Source organism: Lontra canadensis, unplaced genomic scaffold (genome assembly GCF_010015895.1).
Source record: "Lontra canadensis isolate GAN:19392208 unplaced genomic scaffold, GSC_riverotter_1.0 scaffold68, whole genome shotgun sequence".
Lineage (NCBI taxonomy): Eukaryota > Metazoa > Chordata > Mammalia > Carnivora > Mustelidae > Lontra > Lontra canadensis.
Window position 1 is genome coordinate 4,600,664 of NW_022631062.1, and position 21,394 is coordinate 4,622,057.

Below are 21,394 nucleotides of genomic sequence, written 5' to 3' on the forward strand. Positions count from 1 at the left end.
GTGCCTGGGTGGCTCAGTCGGTTAAGTGTCTGCCTTTGGCTCAGGTCGTGATCCCAGGGTCCTGAGATCGAGCCCCATGTCGGGCTCCCTGCTCTGCAGTGGGTCTGTTTCTCCCTCTTCTGCCCTTCTGCCTGCTTGTGCGCGTGTGCACGCTCTCTCTCTCTCTCTCTCTCTCAAATAAATGAATAAAATCTTAAAAAAATAAATCTGTAATTTATTAAAGCTGCATAGATTTCATTGAGGTTTCTGAAAAAAGGATCACATTTTCCTGAGTATGAGTAATTTGGTTATTAAAGGTTTATAATACTTCAGGATATGGCACAATATTTTCAGGATGCAAAATAATATTTTTCTTTTCTTTTTGAACAGCAAAACTTAGAGAGTAACCTCACCAGCCTTATCAAGAGGAACACGGAACTAGAGACCCTTTTGGCTAAACTCATCCAAACCTGTCAGCATGTGGAGGTGAGTGTCTCTTTGTGCTGTGTTTCACAATTATACCCTCCTTGCCTTTGCATTTTTAAGGTGGGAATCTTTTTAACACTAGATCTTTTGCAGAAGCCAGATATAAAAGATGAGCAGAATTGGAAAGAACTAGGATATCAGAGACTCTGTCCCCATGCACTGCTTTGTCCCACCCCCACTGCCGCCATGACAGCTCTATCTGCTGCGGTGGCGTTACTTAGCATTCCTTTTTTTTTTTTAAATTTTTTATTGTGTTATGTTAATCACCATACTGTACATGATGAGTTTTTGATGTCATGTTCCATGATTCATTGTTTGCATATAACATCCAGTGCTCCATGCAGTCCGTGTCCTCCTTAATACCCATCACCTCCTTAATACCCATCACCCATACCCATGTGGTGACCCATCCCCCCACCCCTTCCCCTCTGAAACCCTCAGTTTGATTCTCAGAGTCCATATTCTCTCATGGTTCATCTCCCCCTCTGATTTCCCCCACTACATTTTTCCTTTCCTTCTCCTAATGTCCTCCATGCTGTTCCTTATGTTCCACAAATAAGTGAAACCATAGGATAATTGACTTTCTCTGCTTGATGTATTTCACTCAGCATAATCTCCTCCAGTCCCGTCCATGCTGATACAAAAGTTGGGGATTCATCCTTTCTGATGGAGGCATAATACTCCATCATGTATATGGACCACATCTTCCTTATCCATTTGTCTGTTGAAGGGCATCTCGGCTCCTTCCACAGTTTGGCTATTGTGGACGTTGCTGCTATGAACACTGGGGTGCATATGGCCCTTCTTTTCACTACATCTGTATCTTTGGGGTAAATCCCCAGTAGTGCAATTGCAGGGTCATAGGGTAGCTCTATTTTTAACTCTTTGAGGAACCTCCACACTGTTTTCCAGAGTGGCTGCACCAACTTGCATTCCTACTGACAGTGTAGGAAGGTTCCCCTTTCTCTGCATCCTCTCCAACATTGTTGTTTCTTGCCTTGTCGATTTTGGCCATTCTGACGCGTGTAAGGTGGTATCTCAATGTGGTTTTGATTGGCTAATGATGAAGACCACTTTTTCATGTGTCTGTTAGCCATTCGTCTGTCTTCTTTGGAGAAGTGTCTCTTCATGTCTTTTGCCTGTTTTTTGACTTGAGTATTTGTTTTTTGAGTGTTAGCATTCCTAATGTTATAGATTTTAATTGCCTTGACAGAGGGCATCCAGAAAAGCACTGTGTAAAAGCTGTCGTATCAGTTTCCCTGAGGCTGCTGTAACAAATCCCCACGAACTTGGACGGCGTGAGATTATAGAAATGTGTTCTCTCATAGTTAGGCAGCCAGAAGTTCGAAATCAAGCCTTGCTCCCTCGAAAGATTCTAGGGAAGGACAAGTCCATGCCTCTTCCCACCTTCTAGTAGTTCCAGGCAATTCTTGGAGTTCTTGGCTTGTGTCTGCAGCACTCTCACCTCTGCCTCTGTGGTCCCATGGCCTTCTCCCTGTGTGTCTCTGTGTCTGTGTCCAAATCTCCTTCTCACAGGATACCAGCCATTGGATTGGAGCCATCCTAAGCCTGGGGTGAATTCACTTTAACTCAACTACATATGTAAAGACCCTGTTTCCCAACCAGGTCATATTTGAAGATACCAGGGTTTAGGACTTGAACATAATCTTTCTGGGCGGGCGGGCGGGGGGGGGGCACAATTCAACCCACTGCAGATGTGCATTCAGTGCATCTTAGTTGTCAGATACATTTCCATGAAATGGACCACTTGTTGGGATTAAGTCAAGAGTATGAAAGCAGCAGTGACACCAAGGACAAATCGCAGAACACGGATGTTTCTAATCCTCTGCTTAGAATGGATTCATTTTGAGGGGGTTTGGGTGGCACATTTAGTTGAGCATCTGGCTCTTGATTTCGGCTCAGGTCACGATCTCAGGGTCGTGGGATCGAGCCTTGCATCGGGCTCTGCGCTCAGCTTCTCCCTCTCTCTCTGCTCCTCCCCAACTTGAGCGTTCCCTCTCTCTGCCCCCCACTCAAATAAATAAATAAAATCTTAAAAAAAAAAGAATGGATATGCTTTTGGCAAGGGTCTCTCCAAGGGACTATTTTGAGCCTTGTTGATTAAACAACATGGTAAATACCAGTGAACAAGCATAATGTTTTCATTATTGTAGGGCACAGTGAATGTGTTATAGGAATAAATGGGTGAACTAAATGGAATGATCCATGTGCTATATTTTATTTTTATGAAGTGATGGCATTTGATGTTTAGGACAATAAGAAAGAATAATTTCTCTTCAGTAAAAAAAAAATTACCTGTGTTTTATGGGGAAATTTTACAAAGGCTTTATGGATTGGGTGATTATTTCATTCAATTTCAGCTAGTTACTTCTTAAAGCATTTAGTGTCTGGTTTCTATTACGGCCTGTAGTGATTTCAGAACAACTGTCTCGCTCCTAATGCAATCTCAGTATGGCTTGAATTTACAAAATGCTATTCATTTTAACATGGAAAATTACTTTCCATAATGTTCAGTCATTTCAAAGGATAGAGAGAAATTTACCAGCAGATTTTATTTTTCTTCCAAAAGATCAGATATTTAGTTGTGATAGAGGCTTTTTAAATAAAGCTATTAGTGAGTTGATCATACGTGCCATTGAAAGTTATTTACAAGGAGTAAAGAGTATGTATTCTTTTCACTGGGTTTCTGTATAAAGCCTTAGGAATGGAAAGGAATCCTTGTGGGTGAATAAATTTGGTATTTGGGGAAAACATTCTGGATAAAAATTAAAATTAATTATGGGTAGAAAAATGATAGTGTAAGTACCTATTTTTTACTCTTATATTACGTATTTCTTGTTCATAATTATTAATATCCTCAGAGTGTAACTTTTCAAAATATTGAACATCCAGTTCTCATGCAATAATCCAGTGAGTCTGTTGAAAATTTATTTAAGGCACTGATGAAGGCGTCAGCAAGGTTGTAAGGCTGGCCTGAAGGAGCAGAGCAGAAGCCAATGCCCACACACGTGGGGTGCGGGGGGCGCTGGGGGTGTGGCGCAGGGAGAAGGGCGCTAGGATCAGGTAGCTAACTTAGATGCAAAAGCGGTTCATGACCCAAAGGGCTGGAAAGTCATAACATTTGGGCAAAATGAGTGGTATAGCATCAGTTCTCTCCAAGTTAATGTTTAACTTTGCCCAGACTAAGACTGGATCAGGAGTGAAGAGAAAGCCGGACCTCTCTTCCTTAGGCCGCCTTGGTGGGTTACGTGTTAGTATGATCTAGTGCGATCTAGTACGATCTAGTACAACCCCATAAGGACTCACAGTCTTCTTTTCGCCTTATTTCCCGGTTTGGGATAATTTAGTTTAACATAAATTTCCGCTCTTCCTGTTCCCATCCCCGTTGATCGATGAGTGGTGTTCACACACACACATTTCTGGGCGAGGGCGTACATTTTAGCCTCTGGCCAGTTACTTCGGTTTGTTCAAGTGTGACGCTAGCTCGTTCACTCGGCTCACGTGTAGGGGGCATCTGCTGTGTGTGTCACACTCTACTTGGCACCAAGGGAGACCGGCCGGCCCGCGGGGAGCTTATGGTCCTGCTCAAGACCCAAGAAGAACCGCAATACAGACTAGAAAACTACGGGCTGTAGCGAGGCATGGACTTGGTATTTGGAATTTCTGAGAAGCAAGACATTTCTTCTAGCAGTGGGGGGTGGGGCGGGGAGGACGACAGAGCAAGCAGTTCGCTCTGCGGAAACAGGTGTGTGCAGGGCATCGGTAGGAACCAGCTTTCGAGAGATGGAGAGGGGGGCAGACTTTAATAATCCCATCGTTCTCTGAACTTGTGTTTGGTCCTGAAGGTTTAGTGAGGGTTCACGGAGTACAAAGACCTGGGTAACGTTCCCAGCGACAACCGGCATCCCCAGTTCTTTTCAGTAAAGGATATTTTGGGCTAACGGAAAACTAACATGGATGGCTTCGTGCAGAAGGCACTGAGCGCGCGGCCTGGGGGCGACCCCCACGGCCCACTCGTAAACTGCAAAAAGCGAGTGGAATTTGTTGGGCCCTTTTAAATCAGTGCAGAGCGGACAAGAATTTCCTGGTTCACATCCGAGGTTCCGGGACTGTATTTCTTCCTTTTCCTCTTCCTGAAGGTGTCCTTGTGTTCGGGCCTGAGCCTGCTGAGGGAAAATGACCCCCCTGACAGGCGACTCGCGATTGTTGTAAATGAAATCAATGAGTTCCCACCAAATCCTGAGGAAATGCCACATCCTTCTAAGTCCACACCTCCTTCCTGGGATTCACTTCTGCTTTTCTTGAGAATGAAAAGAGTCTGAAGGTCTCCCCCCATCCCCATTGTTTTCGTAACTTGTTTTTACAGTGAGGGTTAGCAAGTGAAATGGCTTTTTGAGGGTAAGTACCAAATCCTTTTAAAATACTGTTAGGCTGAAAAGAAATAAAAAATTTAAAACAAAAAAAAAAAAACAAAACAAAACAAAACAAAAAAACAAAACTAGTGAACGTGGGGCATGAAGTCCTGCAGGCTCTTTGGGACTCAGGAGGGGGAGGCCCTGAAAGGTATCAGGTAGACTCCCAAGAAGCGTGCAGGGAATGTGGTGGCTTCTAAAAACCAGTGGGTTTTTGGCCACTGGGTTTTGTTCTCGTTAGGAGAATGGACAGAGGGCCGAGTTTATTAGCTAAGCAAATACGGATAGGTGTCAAGTTCTCGACACATTCCCAGAATCGAGTTCTTTCACAGGGCCTACAACACTGGACACAAACAAGATGTTCATTTGGGGAGTTACAGGTGACCAGTGACTAAATACACAGAGGGATGGTGAAGAAAGACTGGGGAATGGTGACTAATTCATTGCCAGAGCAGCATGGAAAAAATAAAGGCTCATTCACCTGACCTCACCATCCTTGCCCAAGCTCATCCTTCCAAGGGGGTTCTCCAAGCCAGCATCCTGCCTAAATCCTGGCATTAGCCCCTGTGGCTTATCTTGCCTTGTTTGTAATTATTTTTTATTTTATTTTAAAGATTTTATTTATTTATTTGAGAGACAGAAAGAGAGCATGAGTGGGGGTGGAGGGGAGGGGCAGAAGGAAAGGGAGAAGCAGCTGAGCAGGGAGCCCGATGCGGGGCTCGATCCCAGGAACCCGGGATCACGACCTGAGCCGGAGGCAGATGCTTAACTGACTGAGCCACCCAGGCGCCCTGTCATTACTTTAAAAACAAAAACAAAATTCCTTTTGCCATTGTTTTTCACACTAAGTTTTTGAATTATCTTTTTCTTTGATTTCAGTGAAACTTTGCTCTCTTGCTGACTTTCTTTGAGTTCTTCACCGCTAGATGACACGTGAAGTGACAGGCTTCTCGCGGGTGAACTAAGTGCCGTTTAATTCAATTTTTGCCCAGATATCAGGCTCCCTAAACTGGGGGAGAGGAGGGTGATGTGTCACAGTAGCTTGTAAGAAACGGTTAAAAAAATTGATTTGGGAAAATAGGGGTCCGTAGAAAACGTTTTCAGTCATTTACCACATCCTAAAAACATTCAGTTATAAGCTTTAAAATAAAAGGGCAAAAGCACTGGGTTAAAAAGAAAGATGAGGGGCACCTGGGTGGCTCAGTGGGTTAAGACTCTGCCTTCAGCTAGGGTCATGATCTCAGGGTCCTGGGATCGAGCCCCACATCGGGCTCTCTGCTCAGCAGGGAGCCTGCTTCCCTCTCTCTCTCTCTCTGCCTGCCTCTCTCCCTACTTGTGATCTCTCTCTGTCAAATAAATAAATAAAATATAAAAAAAATAAAAAAATAAAAAATCAATAAAAAAAAAAGACTCTGCCTTCAGCTAGGGTCATGATCTCAGGGTCCTGGGATCGAGCCCCACATCGGGCTCTCTGCTCAGCGGGGATCCTGCTTCCTCCTCCTCTCTCTCTCTGCCTGCCTCTCTCCCTACTTGTGATCTCTCTGTCAAATAAAAAAAGAAAATCTTTTAAAAAAATAAAAATTGAAAAAAGAAAAAGAAAGATGAAGTTTTAAGTTTAAATTATTGTATTATGCAGTTTTACGTGAAAGCATTCCCTGCTTCTGTACGGAAAACCTTGGCACTTGCTTTGTCTATGGCCATTGTCTAGAGACTAGCTTGTGATCACTGAATGTGCCATTTGTGTCGTGGACAGGTGTCTGATCTTCGATAACATACGTCATGCTGGGGGCCAGCTCGAATATACAGTCATAGTCTCTTGTCACTTGCAGATAAAGATTGGATTCCCACCCCACTGGAGCCTTTGTGAGAGTGCTCTCAAGGTAGAACGAGAGTCAGAGTCTGGCCTCATTAAAGCACATCAGGCAGCCCACGGTCATCCATGGGTCTCTACCTAGACGGCTCTGGAATGATGGTCATGTGATAGTACAAACATAGTGGCATTCAAAAACTGGATTATGAGTCACTATGGTAAAGGCTGCTCTCCCAAGTTCAAATCTTGGGATTCTCAGGACAGACAAGAACTCTTGGGCTGCACTGAACTCCATTCTCTCCAGAGCAGAGTAGCTACTGCGTGTGTGTAATGGCTACATGTCCAGTTTATTCCTCGTAGTTTGCTCAAATTGACAGCTTATAAAACAAACTTAACTTTTCTCCAAGGAGATTAAATGTAATTGTTTATTAAAGTAGTACCTAGGGGCGCCTGGGGGGCTCATTCGGCTGCCTTCGGCTCAGGTCATGATCCCAGGGTCCTGGGATCGAGCCCCACATCGGGCTCCCTGCTCAGCAGGGAGCCTGCCTGTCCCTCTGCCCTTCCCCCCAGCTTGTGTGCTCGCTTGCTCTCTCTCTCTCTCTCCCTCTCCCTCCCTCTCAAGTGAATAAATTTTTTAAAAATCTTTGAAACAAATAAAGCACTATGTAACACATATGTGAACGTCTTTCCCTAGATTCAATGCTCTTGCCTTAAAAAAAAATAAATTCAGAAGCATTGGATCCTGTTACCTTCTTAGGTATAGTCATGACACATAGTGAGAAGAGATTGGTAGAAAATGTTCCGGTCTTCTCTTGTTTTGGAGTAAGAGATGAATCTTGGGAATGAATGACTAGACTACAAGGTTTGGTCGGTTTGGCATTACTCTCGGAATACCATTTCCAAGTTTCAGCTTTGAAAGTATTTTAAAACCGTGAACCAAACCTCCCCTCATCTGCTAGTCTTTCCAGTTTGGATGGGATGAACCATTGTGTCCTTTCCAGAATCTGCCGCCCCGCCGACCAGGTGGCTTGGAGTGGAGTGTGGGCACACGTCTGTGCCTCTGAAGATAATTCCGTGGACATATTTGAATTTTGTAATGCAGATTCCCAAGACTAATACTTAAGTGTGAAATAATTGGCCTTAATTGGGGGCCCGGTGGATGAGCAGTGAGAAAAGAGAGAAGGCATATATCTTAAGTGGTTTCTCCCCATAATAATCACGTCTCCCCGCCACTGTTCCACACACAACCTCCTTGCCTTAAAGCACTGGGATGCTTGACTGGAGCAGGAGGGATGCTTCTGGCATGATATAAAGAATAATCAGGGTGGGTAATGGCAGATCTAAACAAATGGCCATCGTGGTTGTCACGGGATAGCAGTAAGGTGGATGGATCCAGCTGAGAGAGAGAGTCAGCGGTGTGAGAGGAGCCATCCCAGATGAGAAGGTGACTGTCAGGTAGAAGATTGAGTCTCATCACGCTCCCGTGCATGCCGTTCAGAGATGAGCCTGATTCCAACCACCGATCCATCATTTTGTCACGGAACTAGCCTCTTTTGTTTCTGGGTCTTAGTATCTCGTTTAAATTATTTTTTCAACAAATGAATATAAAATTGCTTTTTATGGTAATCAAGCTGAAATTATCTCTGTACATAAGATAATTACAGAGTGTGAGAGAAAACGGGAAATGTCATCTTTTACCTTCATTTGATTCACTTCTAGTTTTAATTGCTAAATGTTATAGGGAGAACTGAAGAGCTCTGTTCTCATTTGAAAATCTCCCACAAAATAATTGAGTCATGCATAGAAAGGGTTCGTTAACAAGAGCACAATTGTAGCATTGATTATTTTTGTTTGAAACAGAAATATGAAATTTTAAACCCAGCTATTTAAAAAGCCTGAGGCTACCACTGTGTGTGAAAAGCTTTCAGTGAGGAGCAACGCAAATAAAGATTTTTACAACCAAGTGAGGTAACTTCCCAGCCTGGGAATTTATGATAGAGCTTTTACCATGCTTTTAAGGGTATTTTCACTAGATAGAACATCAGGTTTATATGTATGAGGCGATGAAAACTATCCTAGTAGCCTAATTCTCTGACCAGGCAAGCTCCGTCGGAGGCTGTGGTAAGCCCAAGGAAGCCTTCCACGTGTTTACTTCGGCAGGGAAGATGGCACCTTGTTGGTTCTTGCGGGTGTTAGAAGGTGATTACAGGATCTCGTGTTACAGGTCCACAGCAGCGTGTGGCCCGTGGTGTGGGGGAGGCAAAAGTGGCAGGACTTACACAGACGTATACAAAAAGAAAAATGACCTCTTAGTAAGCTCCTACCGTCGCTTTCTGATTTAATGATCCCAGTACTGTTGTGAGGTAAATGTCATTCAGGTGACCATGGAAATGTGACTTGTAAGCAGACATAATCAATTCCCCATAACAAGGGCCCCGGCGAGTATACCTCCGTGGGGCCAGCGGGCCTCCAAGCTTTCTGAGATTACTCTTAGATCTTGAACCATGAATCCCTGACCTGGTGACGTCAACTTCTTTGAGATGTTCAGTTTGCTTCTATTAGTAAAGAAAGTTCTTTTTTTCCTCCTCCCCAGGAAGTTGGAGAAGTATGTGGAAGGATGAAGACCTAAACCATATCTATAGAATCAGTATTTTGTATGACAGTTTGGAACTAAAGCTTGTGTTTGTATTTTAAGGGTTTGTAGCATTTAAGAGAAAATGGCACATTACAAAAACTTGACAGGTTAGCGTTGAGAGTCCAATCCGAAACATGTCATTTATTTTAGACCTGTGATTTTTTAAGTTAGAAAGTGTAAGATAGTTTGTTGCAAACCACTCTTGGAATGTTCAGGAAAACTTGAGTTTCACTACATTTGTAAGTTTCGTTTATTAGATTTCTAAGAGCTACTTACGGATGTGAGAAGGTTTACCTTGTTAGGGTTTTCTTTTTACCCTGCTAGGCATTTAAAGTGCTTATAAAGTAAGTTGAATATGTTACATTTATAAATGCAATTTAAAATGTTACAGGAATTTGGCGATAAAAATCAGAACAGTGGTTACCCATGGGGGTGGGAATAGACTGGAAGAGGGGCTCCAGGGGATGGAGATATTTTTTATCTTGATTAAGCTGTTGGTTATGTTGGTTATCAAAATGCATTGACTTGTCCCTTAAGATTTAAGCATTTTCCTGTAGGTAAATTTACCTCAATTTAAAAAAATGTGTACAGGAATTTAATCAACTAATTTATATATGGTGCTGATTGTTCAATGGAGTTATGTCTGCTCAGGTTGAGCTAGTTAAACATTGATTCAGGACCCCCCTGAGAGTGATTATTCTTGGTTTTATAAAATTTCTTGGATTTATGAATAGAATAATGAGATTCATAACTTGAATCTAAAAGCTTAAGGAAAACTGCACAGTGATTTGTTGATATAGCTACAGTGCTTGGGCAAATATCCTCATGGTCTTTAAGGGCACGTCTAATTCCCTCTCCTAGTCGGTTAGACTCCCCAGGAGTAAGATAGTATCTTTCTTTTCCTAGTACCTCCGGCAGTTAGCACAAGGCACATGGCTATTGATGAGAAAACAGGACCCTCCCAGAGAGACCAGCTGCCTCCTTCTGTCCTCCCTCTGTCACTTGTCGGTGCATTCGCGTAGATCAGCGCATCAGGTAAATTCTCATCCTGAAGGGCAGGGAAAGGAGCCTTCTTGAGAAGACCATATGCAGGACAGGGTTGGTGTGATGCCAGGTCTCAGAGGCCGTAATTCCCAGAAGCAGTAGCAGGATGGGTGATACACACTGGGAGCTCTTCCCAGCACAAGGGCTCTGTCACCGGAAGTGGGCTAAGAGAAAGGGGTTGGCGGAGGGAAGTCAAGAATGCCAGAACTCTCCATTGGGTCATTGCTGAGCCCTTAAAGGAGGTCGCAGTGGGTCTTCCCCATCCCCTTTTAAATCGGTCTCTTTCCTCTTGATTTTCTGGGATAGCCTTTCTATCCGTTCTGGTTTGTAAAAGACAAAATAACCCCAGATAGCCACTTTGAATCAAGGTGGGGGAAATATTTGTGAGCGCTTTCACACATGGAAGATGGCTAGTCAGCCTAGGTCTGAAGATGCTATATGGGGTGACATTTTCAGTATCAGACTCTCTTTCTCCCCCCGCCCCACATCAGACTGTCTCGATCTCCAGCGCACACACGCACGTACGCCCGCCTCACCATACCTCAAAATCGGCAACTGACAGACATCTGGGTTCTATGGTCTTTCCTTTTCTCTTCCAGACCAAGTTAGATTCACCTTCCCCTGTCCCTTTGGCAAAGCCCGTCTCGTACAGTGATAGTTGCTCTACGCTTTCCCTCTCCTCTCCACCACCCTCGTCACTTTCACCAGCACCACCACTACCACGTGGCATTGCAGAAGAAGACCTTAGGAGAGCAAGGAAGCAGGACAGCTTCATTCTTCTCTTCTTTTTTTTTTTTAAAGAAAGAGTGAGAGGGCACATGGCAGAGGAGAGGGAGAGAGAGAATCTTAAGCAGGTTTCACAGCCAGCATGGAGCCCAGCGTGGGGCTCGATCTCACGACCCTGAGATCATGACCTGCGCCAAAATGCAAACGTCAGACTCTTCACCGACGGAGCCATCCAGGCGCCCCAAGCGTGGATAGCTCCACAGAGAGATGGTGCAGACCGATGAGGACAAGAATACAAAGGAAATCAATTAGGAGAAGGCTTTTCATGAGGGGCAGTAAACTATAGCTGGCTTTGGTGTTTCTCTGTCCAGTCCCGGATAATTAATTCAAGATACATGCTCGTTGCGCCCTACATGTTGTTGAAATCTACATCCTTACTCCCCTACAGACGTGCTCTGTTTTTCCTCTGCTCTGGTGCCTTTCTCATCTTCCTCACCCCGGGTCTCCTAGCTCCCATCTTGCTCACTCTGATCTTCAAAGGCCAGTCTCACTTCCATATTCTGAGGCAAACCTTCCCCTGCTACTCACACACACCAGTTGCCCCATTTCTGAAACCCTCCGGAATCATCCCATCCAACCGAAATATGATGGGAGCCATGTGTGTAGTTTGAGATCTCCAAGTAACCACATTTTTTAAAAAGTAGAGACAAAGAGGTAAAATTAATTTTACTGGTACATTTTACTTGACCAGTTATCGCTTCAACATGTCATCAACACACAAAGGATCCATATACGTGTTTCACATTCACGGCACACCTCAGTTCAGACTGTTTCAAGTGCTCCCAAACCACAGGGGGCTGGTAGCTGCCATGTTGGACCACAGAGCTCTAGAACTTTCTAAGCCCATGGTTTAGCACTTAAGTGCGTATGCAGTCGGCGTGTTTGCTGGTTGTTCTCTAATGAAGTCACTGTCTTTGGAGGGCAGAGTCTGTTCCGGGTCCCAGTGTGGCGCTTTTTTGCACACTGTGGGCACTCAGCAAGTCTGGATTGCTTCCGTGTGACCCCCGTACACCGCTAACACTCGTGGAGAGACGGGCGTGTCCTCATCTCCTCTCATGTACATTCCCCAGCTACTAGGGCCGTCGCAGAGATCTCTGGAAAACAGCAGCTCTGGCCGCTGTATGCTTCAAGTGGAGAGGGAAGTAAAACTTGCAGCAAAGCGGGGACTGCATGGAAAATCTAGATCGCTGGCACAGTCACGGCAGCGCTGCGTCGAGACTCGTGTGCGGTTCCTCGTTCTCTGCATCGAGCTCGCAAGGCGAGTGCTGGCATGTTTAGTTTGGTGCAAAATGTTTCTTCCTTGAGCGCGGTATCGGAGAAGTACCCCGCCGAAGAGGGGCTTTCCCAAAGGAGGGTGGTTGCTTTCGTATCTGGGACATAGCCTCGATCTCAGCTCCGCGGAAAGGTGGGGCGCCCGGGCTGACACTGGCACCAGCCGCCAGCGCCAAGAGGACACATGCGAGGCCAACCTAAGTCAGGCTCTGGCCACTTAAACAAAGGATTGCTTTCATTTTTGCCAAATACACTATTTTTCCTTCTGTTTTTCATGAAATGGCCTTAAAGAATTCCTCTTGTTTGTGGTCTCGAAAAAATTAGAACTATGCCCATGAGGCCCGCCTTGAAGGGTTCTAGTAAACAATAAGAAGGCTTTGTTCTTGGTAATAAAATGAAAGCAAGCAGTGTTTCCATTACCTGGCAGGATGCCGCCCCCCACCAGCCCCTGATCCTGACAAATGTAATCAGAGCATTTTGTTTCCCAGTTAGGAGGTGAGAAGGCAACATCTGTCAGGTTTGTGTATAGAAATATAGTTGACCTTTCAGATAATGGAGAGAGAGAGCGAGAGAGAGAGAGAGAGGCCCTTCTTTGCATAATCCCTGACTTAAGTATTTTAAGATTTGATTTTACTCTAGAAGACTACCTACTGAAGCTTCAAATTGGAAAGCCATCGTTTTAGAAAGACAGTAATTAACCAATGAGTTGGAATGATGGAAAAATCTAGGGGTCTCTAGATAAAAGAAATATATCTGTTTTTTTTCAGTCCAACTCACTAGATTTCATGGGTTTTCTTTGCTGGGTAACTTTGCCTGCCGCTTCTCAGATGTAGACCTACTTAGGGTCAGTTGTAGATTAACCTTTGTGGGTTGATTGTGGCCCTAAGCAAAAAAAACGACCAAGGTCAGGATAGAAAGCACTGTCAGATACAGACTCTCTTCAGCCCTGCAATTAGTCCGAAGTCATTGGGGCTATAGAGTCAGCTGGACGAGTGTGACACAGGTGCCTCCTGACATCCTCTAGAGCTCTTCTTAAGAAATATCCCGATCGGGGCGCCTGGGTGGCTCAGTGGGTTAGGGCCTCTGCCTTCGGCTCAGGTCATGATCCCGGGGTCCTGGGATCGAGCCCCGTGCCGGGCTCTCTGCTCAGCGGGGAGCCTGCTTCCTCCTCTCTCTCTGCCTGCCTCTCTGCCTCCTTGTGATCTCGGTCTGGCAAATAAGTAAATAAAATCTTTAAAAAAAAAAAAAAAAGAAAGAAATGTCCCGATCATAGTCCCCTCTAACACAGGTGCTTCTGTCTGAAATGGTCAGCGCCATGCCCTTAGAGCACTCACCAGTCCTGTGTCTCCTGGCCGGAGAGCATCCTTTCCTCTGGAAGCTGCTGAGACTCCGACTGGTGCCTCCCCCACCGAGGTTTCCCCACCTACCTGTTAATTCCAGGGGAGAATCGCCGCCCAGCCACCCCCAACAGCCCTCAACTGGCCACTGATGGGAGATACGACATACATACTGCACTTTCTTCCCGTCAGCTGGACTCTTCTGCAGTTTCCCCAAGTCACCCACTGGGATTAATCTCCAGCTGCCCACCATGGTGGAGACAAGGCACACTGTCCCAGCTTCATGCCTTTCCCCTTCTCACCTCCCAAGCCCTGCAGTGACTTGTACTCCCAGCTCAGGGTCCTGCCCTGCTTCCTGGGGAGAGAACCGCAGGCCGCCTCTAAAATGGAACGAGCGACAGCACGCGCTGCTTTCCCCCCCGTGCCCCCAGCTCGCACGTTCAGTTTCCCTAAACTCTCCTGTGTTTTGTGTTCTTTGGATAAATGTGAATATTAAACACTGGGCAGCAAAGATACTTAAAAATCGGTCCACCAGCTTCTGCTGGCTTTCTAGAGTCACGACAGCCAGGCAAGGGATCACTGATGTTACCTGTGGATGCGTCAGGAAGACAGATCGGCACTTAGCATTTTCCAGTTGCGCTTGGAAACGGAGGGCTTACCGGTGACACAAAGGAATGTATTTCACTCACTGTAAGGCACGCTGAAGAGCAGGGATTCCCATCCTCCTCCGTAACTTTGCAGGGGAGCGGATGGCATCTGTCTTTGAGTACCTCAAGCCTGAATAGAAGTTCAACTTTGTATTTTTCCAGTACACCGCTATTCGGGAATCATGGCATAACAACTGAAAAGAATGCCACTTAATGAGAAATGACACGTAGGATGAGTAATGTAAGGTCATGGGATAGAAGCTTCCTCTTTCCATTAGAAATGACTTCCCTTCCCTGAGGTGGATCACCTCTGTCCTCCCCAGCAACTCAATTAACCATCCCCTTCCATAAATTATTTTTTAGCTTCTGACCACAGTGTGACTTTTGCCAAATACGTTCGTTGAAAATTACTTAATATTAAGTAGCACTTTTCAGGAACTTTACAAAAAAGACTTGATAGATACAAACGTCCATGGCGGGTTAATAGATTTTTTTTTTTTAATCATTCTGCGTGCCCAGCCTAAACGGAAGGGTGTGAAGCATTTGTTTTATGAAGTGTGTCATTAATAAGAGAAAGGAAGGGAGGAGTTTACTGTTTTTGAATGAATTATTAGCAACACCTTCCATTCTGCTGCTGCTTTTTGGAACTGCTTCGAACAGTTACCCTTAACACAAAAAGAAAAGTCTGGCGCGTTGATGCCAAGAATGTGAGTTTGAAGTCAGTCGAGTGGGCTCTGAGGAAGACAGCAGGAAGAGCTGCGTTATTCTAACTGTGACAGAAGCCAGCAGGACGTCGGGGCTGGGGGAGAGAGGAAAAACCATACTGCAATTATATTTTCATTTTCGAATTGAAATCCTGTGAATCCTCAGTAATTGCAATTAGTCATGCCCGTACGAGAGAAAACGGGTGTTTATCAAGCACCTACTGTGCGCCACAGAGAGTCTACAGATATTTTCATCGAAAGTATGCAAACGAGAAACATTCTTATACAGATTTGGCATTTTTCATACCTGCAGCTCTCTGATTACAATGTCTATGATCTTTTCCTCTGTGCTAGACGTTGGCAAACTATGACCCTTGGGCCAAATCTGACTTGTCACCTGTTTTCCTAAATAAAGTTTTATTGGAACACAACCACACCCATTTAATTCCTTCTTGTCAGAGGCGGCTCTTCTACCACAACAGCCGTGCTGAGTAGCTACAACAGAGACCATGTGGTCCACAGAGCTGAAATGGTTACCGTCTAGCCCTTTACAGCAAAGTCTCCCAACTCCTGCTTTACATACATCTGGGAAGATTCGTCTCTGTCCCCACGCTCCCCCACCCCACTGAATCAGGGAGGAGCCTTTAGAGAATGCCTTTGGGATCTGAAAATAACTCCAAAAATTCTGTAGTTAGTTCTCATGTTATGGCTTCCCAAGCCATTGTTTTGGTGACAGATGTAGATGGAAAAAAATTTCAGTTCATGCTATTAAGTCCTGCAGGTAATCAGCCCGGGCTGACCAGTCCTAGAACTTGTAGCTTTGACTCTCTGTGGACGTTCCAGATAAAAAGACTTTCTGAACAATAGTAATAGTTATCATTTATTGAGTTATTACTGTGTGCCAGACATTTTTCCGTGGTTTTTCGTGTACAAATTCATTTAGCTCTCACCCCAAGCTACCCCAGGGTTTCCCTGGTGTGGCGGGAGCTGTTCCGAGCATTGCTGGATGTTTGTTGGGTGGCGTGTCTGGCCTCCACCCACTTGTACATCTCTGACCCACATCCTGCTTCTGACAATGGCGAATGTCTCCAGCACGTTGCCAGAGCCCCTTGGGAGAGCACCTGGTCTACCGAGTAAGAGGAGCGTGAGAGGTGGAGAGTTTCAGCAACTACCCACGAACACATGGCTAGGAGGTAAGGAGGACCTGGCCTGCAGCCCCAGGAGGACTTCCTCAGGACCTTGAGTTCTGAACTACCGCCTCCTTTAGCCCTTGTTCACTCCAAATCATTTCACCTTGTCTGACGATTTCGCTTTACCAAAAAATTAACGATGACATCAACAGTGTCTTCGGTGGGCATGTTGTGTGTGCTTCTCTTGGGGAGACATTTCCTTTGTGTGAAGCTTCTGAGTTTTAGGTGTTAGCAGTGGTGCTCTCCCTGGCCGGTTTTATTGTATCGTCACAGTTGTGTTTCATTTATGAGAAGACTTTTTTATTGCCAGCTTACCACAGTGGGCTGCCCTTTTTAATGGCATCGCACTTCCTTATCCAACATTTAAGCTTCATAATCTTAGAAACCTCAAGAAAAGAGGATTTATCGTGAGGTTTCTGAGAGCTCTTTTCCGATCCCATAACAAAAATATAGCAGAATTCCATATGGAGAGTTCCCCAGCATGCAGACCTGGCCTCCTCTGGGCCAAAGCGTTTTCCCCCTTGTCACTCTGTGGCAAAGACGGGATTCTGAGAAGCGTCTGTCCATACTGTCACTACTTCCCCTTCTCACCAAAAGCACTTTATGAAAGGATTCCATTTTTTATTTTTCTGAAAAACCTGTCTCTTTGGCTTTCAAAAGTTTCAGTTGAAAGTGTTCAACTTTAGGGGCGCCTGGGTGGCTCAGTGGGTTAAGCCTCTGCCTTCGGCTCAGGTCATGATCCCAGGGTCCTGGGATCGAGCCCCGCATCGGGCTCTCTGCTCAGCGGGGAGCCTGCTTCCTCCTCTCTCTCTGCCTGCCTCTCTGCCTACTTGTGATCTCTGTCTGTCAAATAAATATAATAAAATCTTAAAAAAAAAAGTGTTCAACTTTAAATGAACATATAAAATATTGTCTTGTACTCCAGTTTCTCCCCCAAAGACAGGGACCCTGGGAACTTGGCCACTCTTCCCTCTGTCATCCACTTGAGCTAGGTCCACAAATATTTGACTTTGGTATAAGAGAGTTTTAGGGTGAAGATTACATATAAACATATTAGATGAATTACAGTAATACAGTCTGCTCTTACTCAATTCTCTCTGGCTCAGTTTTATATACAAACTCAAGTGTTAGAGTCTCTTTCATTGTTCCTTCTGGCAGCTCTGTCTAACTTCTGCCCCAGGGTCTGGAATGTTCATCACAGCTGCCTTTGGCAATAAAACCCAAAGCACCCTCAGATCCTCATATTTCTCTTCACACCTGGACAGCAGCGCATGGCCGGGCACGGAGCCCACCTGCATACAGGCTTTCCCTGTACCCTCTTCTTCCTGGCCAAATTATCAGCTTATCTGTGGCTCTGTTGTGTTTCCGTTGCTCCAGCCCCAGGCAGATGGGAATGAACTCCTCCAGTGTTTTTCTTTTGTAGCGAGTTGGGTTTGTTATAGATGTTATAGCATATAACAATATGAAATAATGGTGTTACTAAGACATAATAATAACACTAACCCCTTGAAATCTGGATGCAGACTCAAAATGACATATACTTAGTAACAGAAAAAAGCGCTGTTGAGTTTAACCAATAACAACATCAGCATAACATAAAAATAGAAAAGGGTTTTGGGGCGCCTGGGTGGCTCATTCAGTTGAGCGTCTGCCTTTGGCTCAGGTCATGATCCCAGGGCCCTGGGATCGAGCCTCACATCGGGCTCCCTGCTCAGTGGAGAGCCTGCTTCTCCCTCTCTCTCTGCCTGCTGCTCTGCCTACTTGTGCTCTCTGTCAAATAAATAAATAACATCTTTAAAACAATAGAAAAAAATTTTAACCTTTCTCATGGTCACCTTAATTTGAATCACAGTACAGCTTTGCTTTTGCCATGAGAACCCATTCTAGGCGAATTTGTAAAGTAGACCTTTGTCTCTTAAAGCCCCAATCTCATCCATAGTGATTTTAAGGATAGCAAGGTTTAGAATCTTCGACCAAGGGGGTCGCAGTTTGATGGAACAGTTTCAAGAGTGCACTGATGGTGGGCCTGTGTGGTAGGGGCAGTCTCCGGGGCTGTGCAGGCTGGGGTGGGGTGGGGTGGGGGGGTAGGGAGGTGTGGGGCAACATTCTCATTCCCAACATTTACATTCTCAACATTCACATTCTCAACGTGAATGGTGGCCTCTGGGATGTGTAATGCCACCACCCCTCCTTCCTCCACACCCTGAAATGAAATTTCCTTTTTCCGACACATCAGCCTCATCCTCTCCAAAGCTTAGTCCGCTGTTCGCATCTGTGTGTGAATAGAAGGTGATCTGCCAGGTCAGTATGTCCCTCTCACGAGGGGCATTAGAAGGTTCTGGTCTCAAAATCTAGAGATGGCTAGCCCATTTCAACAAAGCATTTCAAAATGAGAAAATGAGGATTTCTAAAATGCACCCGTGTGACATGGCGACATACTGTTTCCCCATTGATGTCACCTTCTAAGGGTTTCATAAAGTATTTCTAAAGATGTTAAGGCCACATGTGGCTGAAATCTAATGGTGTTTATACTCTGCACCGAACATCTCATTTTGCAGTCGAATACAAGTCAAATTAAAAGAGCAAGTTTTTAGAAATACTTAGAAACTGTTTACAGACTGCTAAAGAACATTTTGCAGACACGTAGTCCAACTTTTAGTGTGTATGTAATTAAATCCTTTTAATGTTTATACGTATATGACAAGAACAAAATAAGAAATTGTCTGCCTCACCCCACCCCTTCTGTGAAATGCCGTAACACTATTATACCGTAAAACTTAACTGGGGGGCTTTTTACTGGGCATGGCTAACCAAGTGCTCTAGAGAAAATAGCTAACCCGTTTATGTTATCATTAACAACACCAGGGAATGAGTACCTAGGAAAGCAGATAAACCTTGCACCCAGGGGCGACTCCCACGGGACCACCTCTGACTGTTGGTGTCTGACGTGAGTGCTGAATGAGATCTCAGGGCTAGTAGGTGGAGACAGGAGCGTTGGCCTTCTACGCGCGCATCATTGTTTGACTTCCTCATTTTTCTTTCATCAATAGGCTGTAAAGGATGAGATAGTCATAGTCTGTCAATGAGAAGAGTCAAAACTACCATAGGAGCAGGAGAGAGTGGGGTACCCACTCTCCAAGCCAGGCTGTTCTTCTGTGTCTTATGTAATTTCCCTTCTCATTCTACCTTTCCTGCTCCCCAAGTCCTTGGGACCATTATGGGCACACTAGGTAGTAGGTAAATCCATCGATTCTCATCATTTGTGGTAGTTAGGGTCTAGAAAGTTGCCAGGAACACTGAATTGGCCAATACCAAACCATTGGTCTTTAGGGAAAGAGCCACACATGCACGCACACACACACACACACACACACACACACACACACACACACTCCTCACCTAGATTATATAATCTTAAATCTCGAGAGCAAGTCATCCTGGTAGATTCTATTGTCTTTGTTTTGGGAAAGAGAAAAGGAGGTCCCAGAGTGCTAAGTGACTTGCCTGAGGCTGACCCATTCCCAGGTGCCAGAATTGGGACTCAAAACCCATCCACCTGGCACCAGAGCCAAAGCTTCTTACACCGCAGTGCGCTGTCCCTGTTGTCGCCATCCTTAGATTATAGAAGAGCTGAAGCAAGAAGGCCGAGTGTGTCCTTATTCAACCTCACCTGGGTGCTAGGAGGGTGACTCATGTGTTTCTCGTGCTCTGAGCATGTCTGAAACGAACACAGGCCGCAAGTATTGATTTGGGGTTACAACTTAATCCTTAAGTTGGAGTGAGCACGTAAATCGCAAATACGGAATCTACAAATAATGAAGCTAGACTGTAGAATTTGTGTGGGGAGTTCCCGTTAAAAGCAGAGTTGGGAGTGCCAGCAAATACCTTTTCTATGTCTTTTGGCTGGTTCCTTTTCACCCCTGCAGAGACTTATCAGAGAATTCTTGTACAGCCCATAAAATGGACCCTACTCTCAGCCGTGTTCAGTCACATTACCCTGTTTAATTTCCTCTAGGCACTTGTCATGATCCCAAATTTTTATTTGTTTCTTGACTTGTTCAGCCTGTTCCCCTATGCTTATATGTAAACTCTGTGATAATGGGAACTTTGTCTATCTTGGACGCCCTGCCTTCCCAGCGCTTGGAATGCTGTCTGAGACACCCTGGGAACCCAGTTGCTATTATTTGAATGAATAAATGAATAGACCGATGAATGAATCAGTAGTTGTATGTGGGTCTTTCACAGTGAAGGCCACGCCACAAGTGTTTTATACAAGTAGCCTCGAGCTTACATGACACTGGCTGTGTCGCTTGTAGTCTCAGATAAGGCATCAGGTCCTAAAAAGTAGAAAGAAGAAAAAACTTCTGCCAGAATTGAGTTTGGGTCTAACTTTAGAAGAATTACTTTAGAGCATTTTGCAAAGGGGTGAAGTTAGTACTAAGGACTAGAAACAGTGATGGGGGGAATGATGTGTTTCAGAATGAGAAGAGAAGTCGTAGCTGCAGACGTAGAGAGGTTGCGTGCCGAGCACATGGGTGAGGCCAGAAGAGAGATGAGGTCAAGGTAACTGAGCTTCTTCTCATGAGGGACCGAGGTGACATTTACACATGAGTATAATTGAGATGAGAAAAAAAGCTAGTGGTGAGAAGCCTGGAATGGGAAAAGGCCTCATTCGAAGCTCCGTTTTGTCCTGTAATATCAAGGGCGCTGAAGAATATGTGCCCTATTTCCAGTGTAGTCCAGAGGTGGGGTCCAGTAGTCACCTACCACTGGCCATCATTGCTAATTAGCCCCATCCCACTCTTGTCTTTAAGGTAGGGATGAAGAAGGTGGAAGTAGAGGTCCATGAAAGCAGGTTTGGGGGCTGTTTCTTTCATCCTTAGGTTGGCTCTCTACTCAAAGCACTTCCATTGGCCTTAGTGATTCTGAGTCAAAAGATGTGAATCTGAAATTGAAAGCTGAGATCATAACCAGGAGCTGCCAGCTTCCAAACCAAATTTGGGAACTAGAAACACCTGAGCGCACTGCTAGCAACCAATAAACCATGCCGCATTTGGGTTAATAGCCCTTA

General features: G+C 45.0%; 1 protein-coding gene across 4 annotated transcripts in view; it reads left to right on the forward strand.

The window, feature by feature from the left end:
• MID1 (midline 1) overlaps positions 1 to 21,394 on the forward strand; it is a 335,325-nt gene that overhangs the window by 271,038 nt on the left and 42,893 nt on the right. For all 4 annotated transcript variants that reach the window (XM_032880212.1, XM_032880215.1, XM_032880213.1 and 1 more), the window contains exon 3: positions 370 to 465. In XM_032880212.1, coding sequence (XP_032736103.1) covers positions 370 to 465 — 96 coding nt within the window. The remainder of the gene's footprint in view (positions 1 to 369; positions 466 to 21,394) is intronic.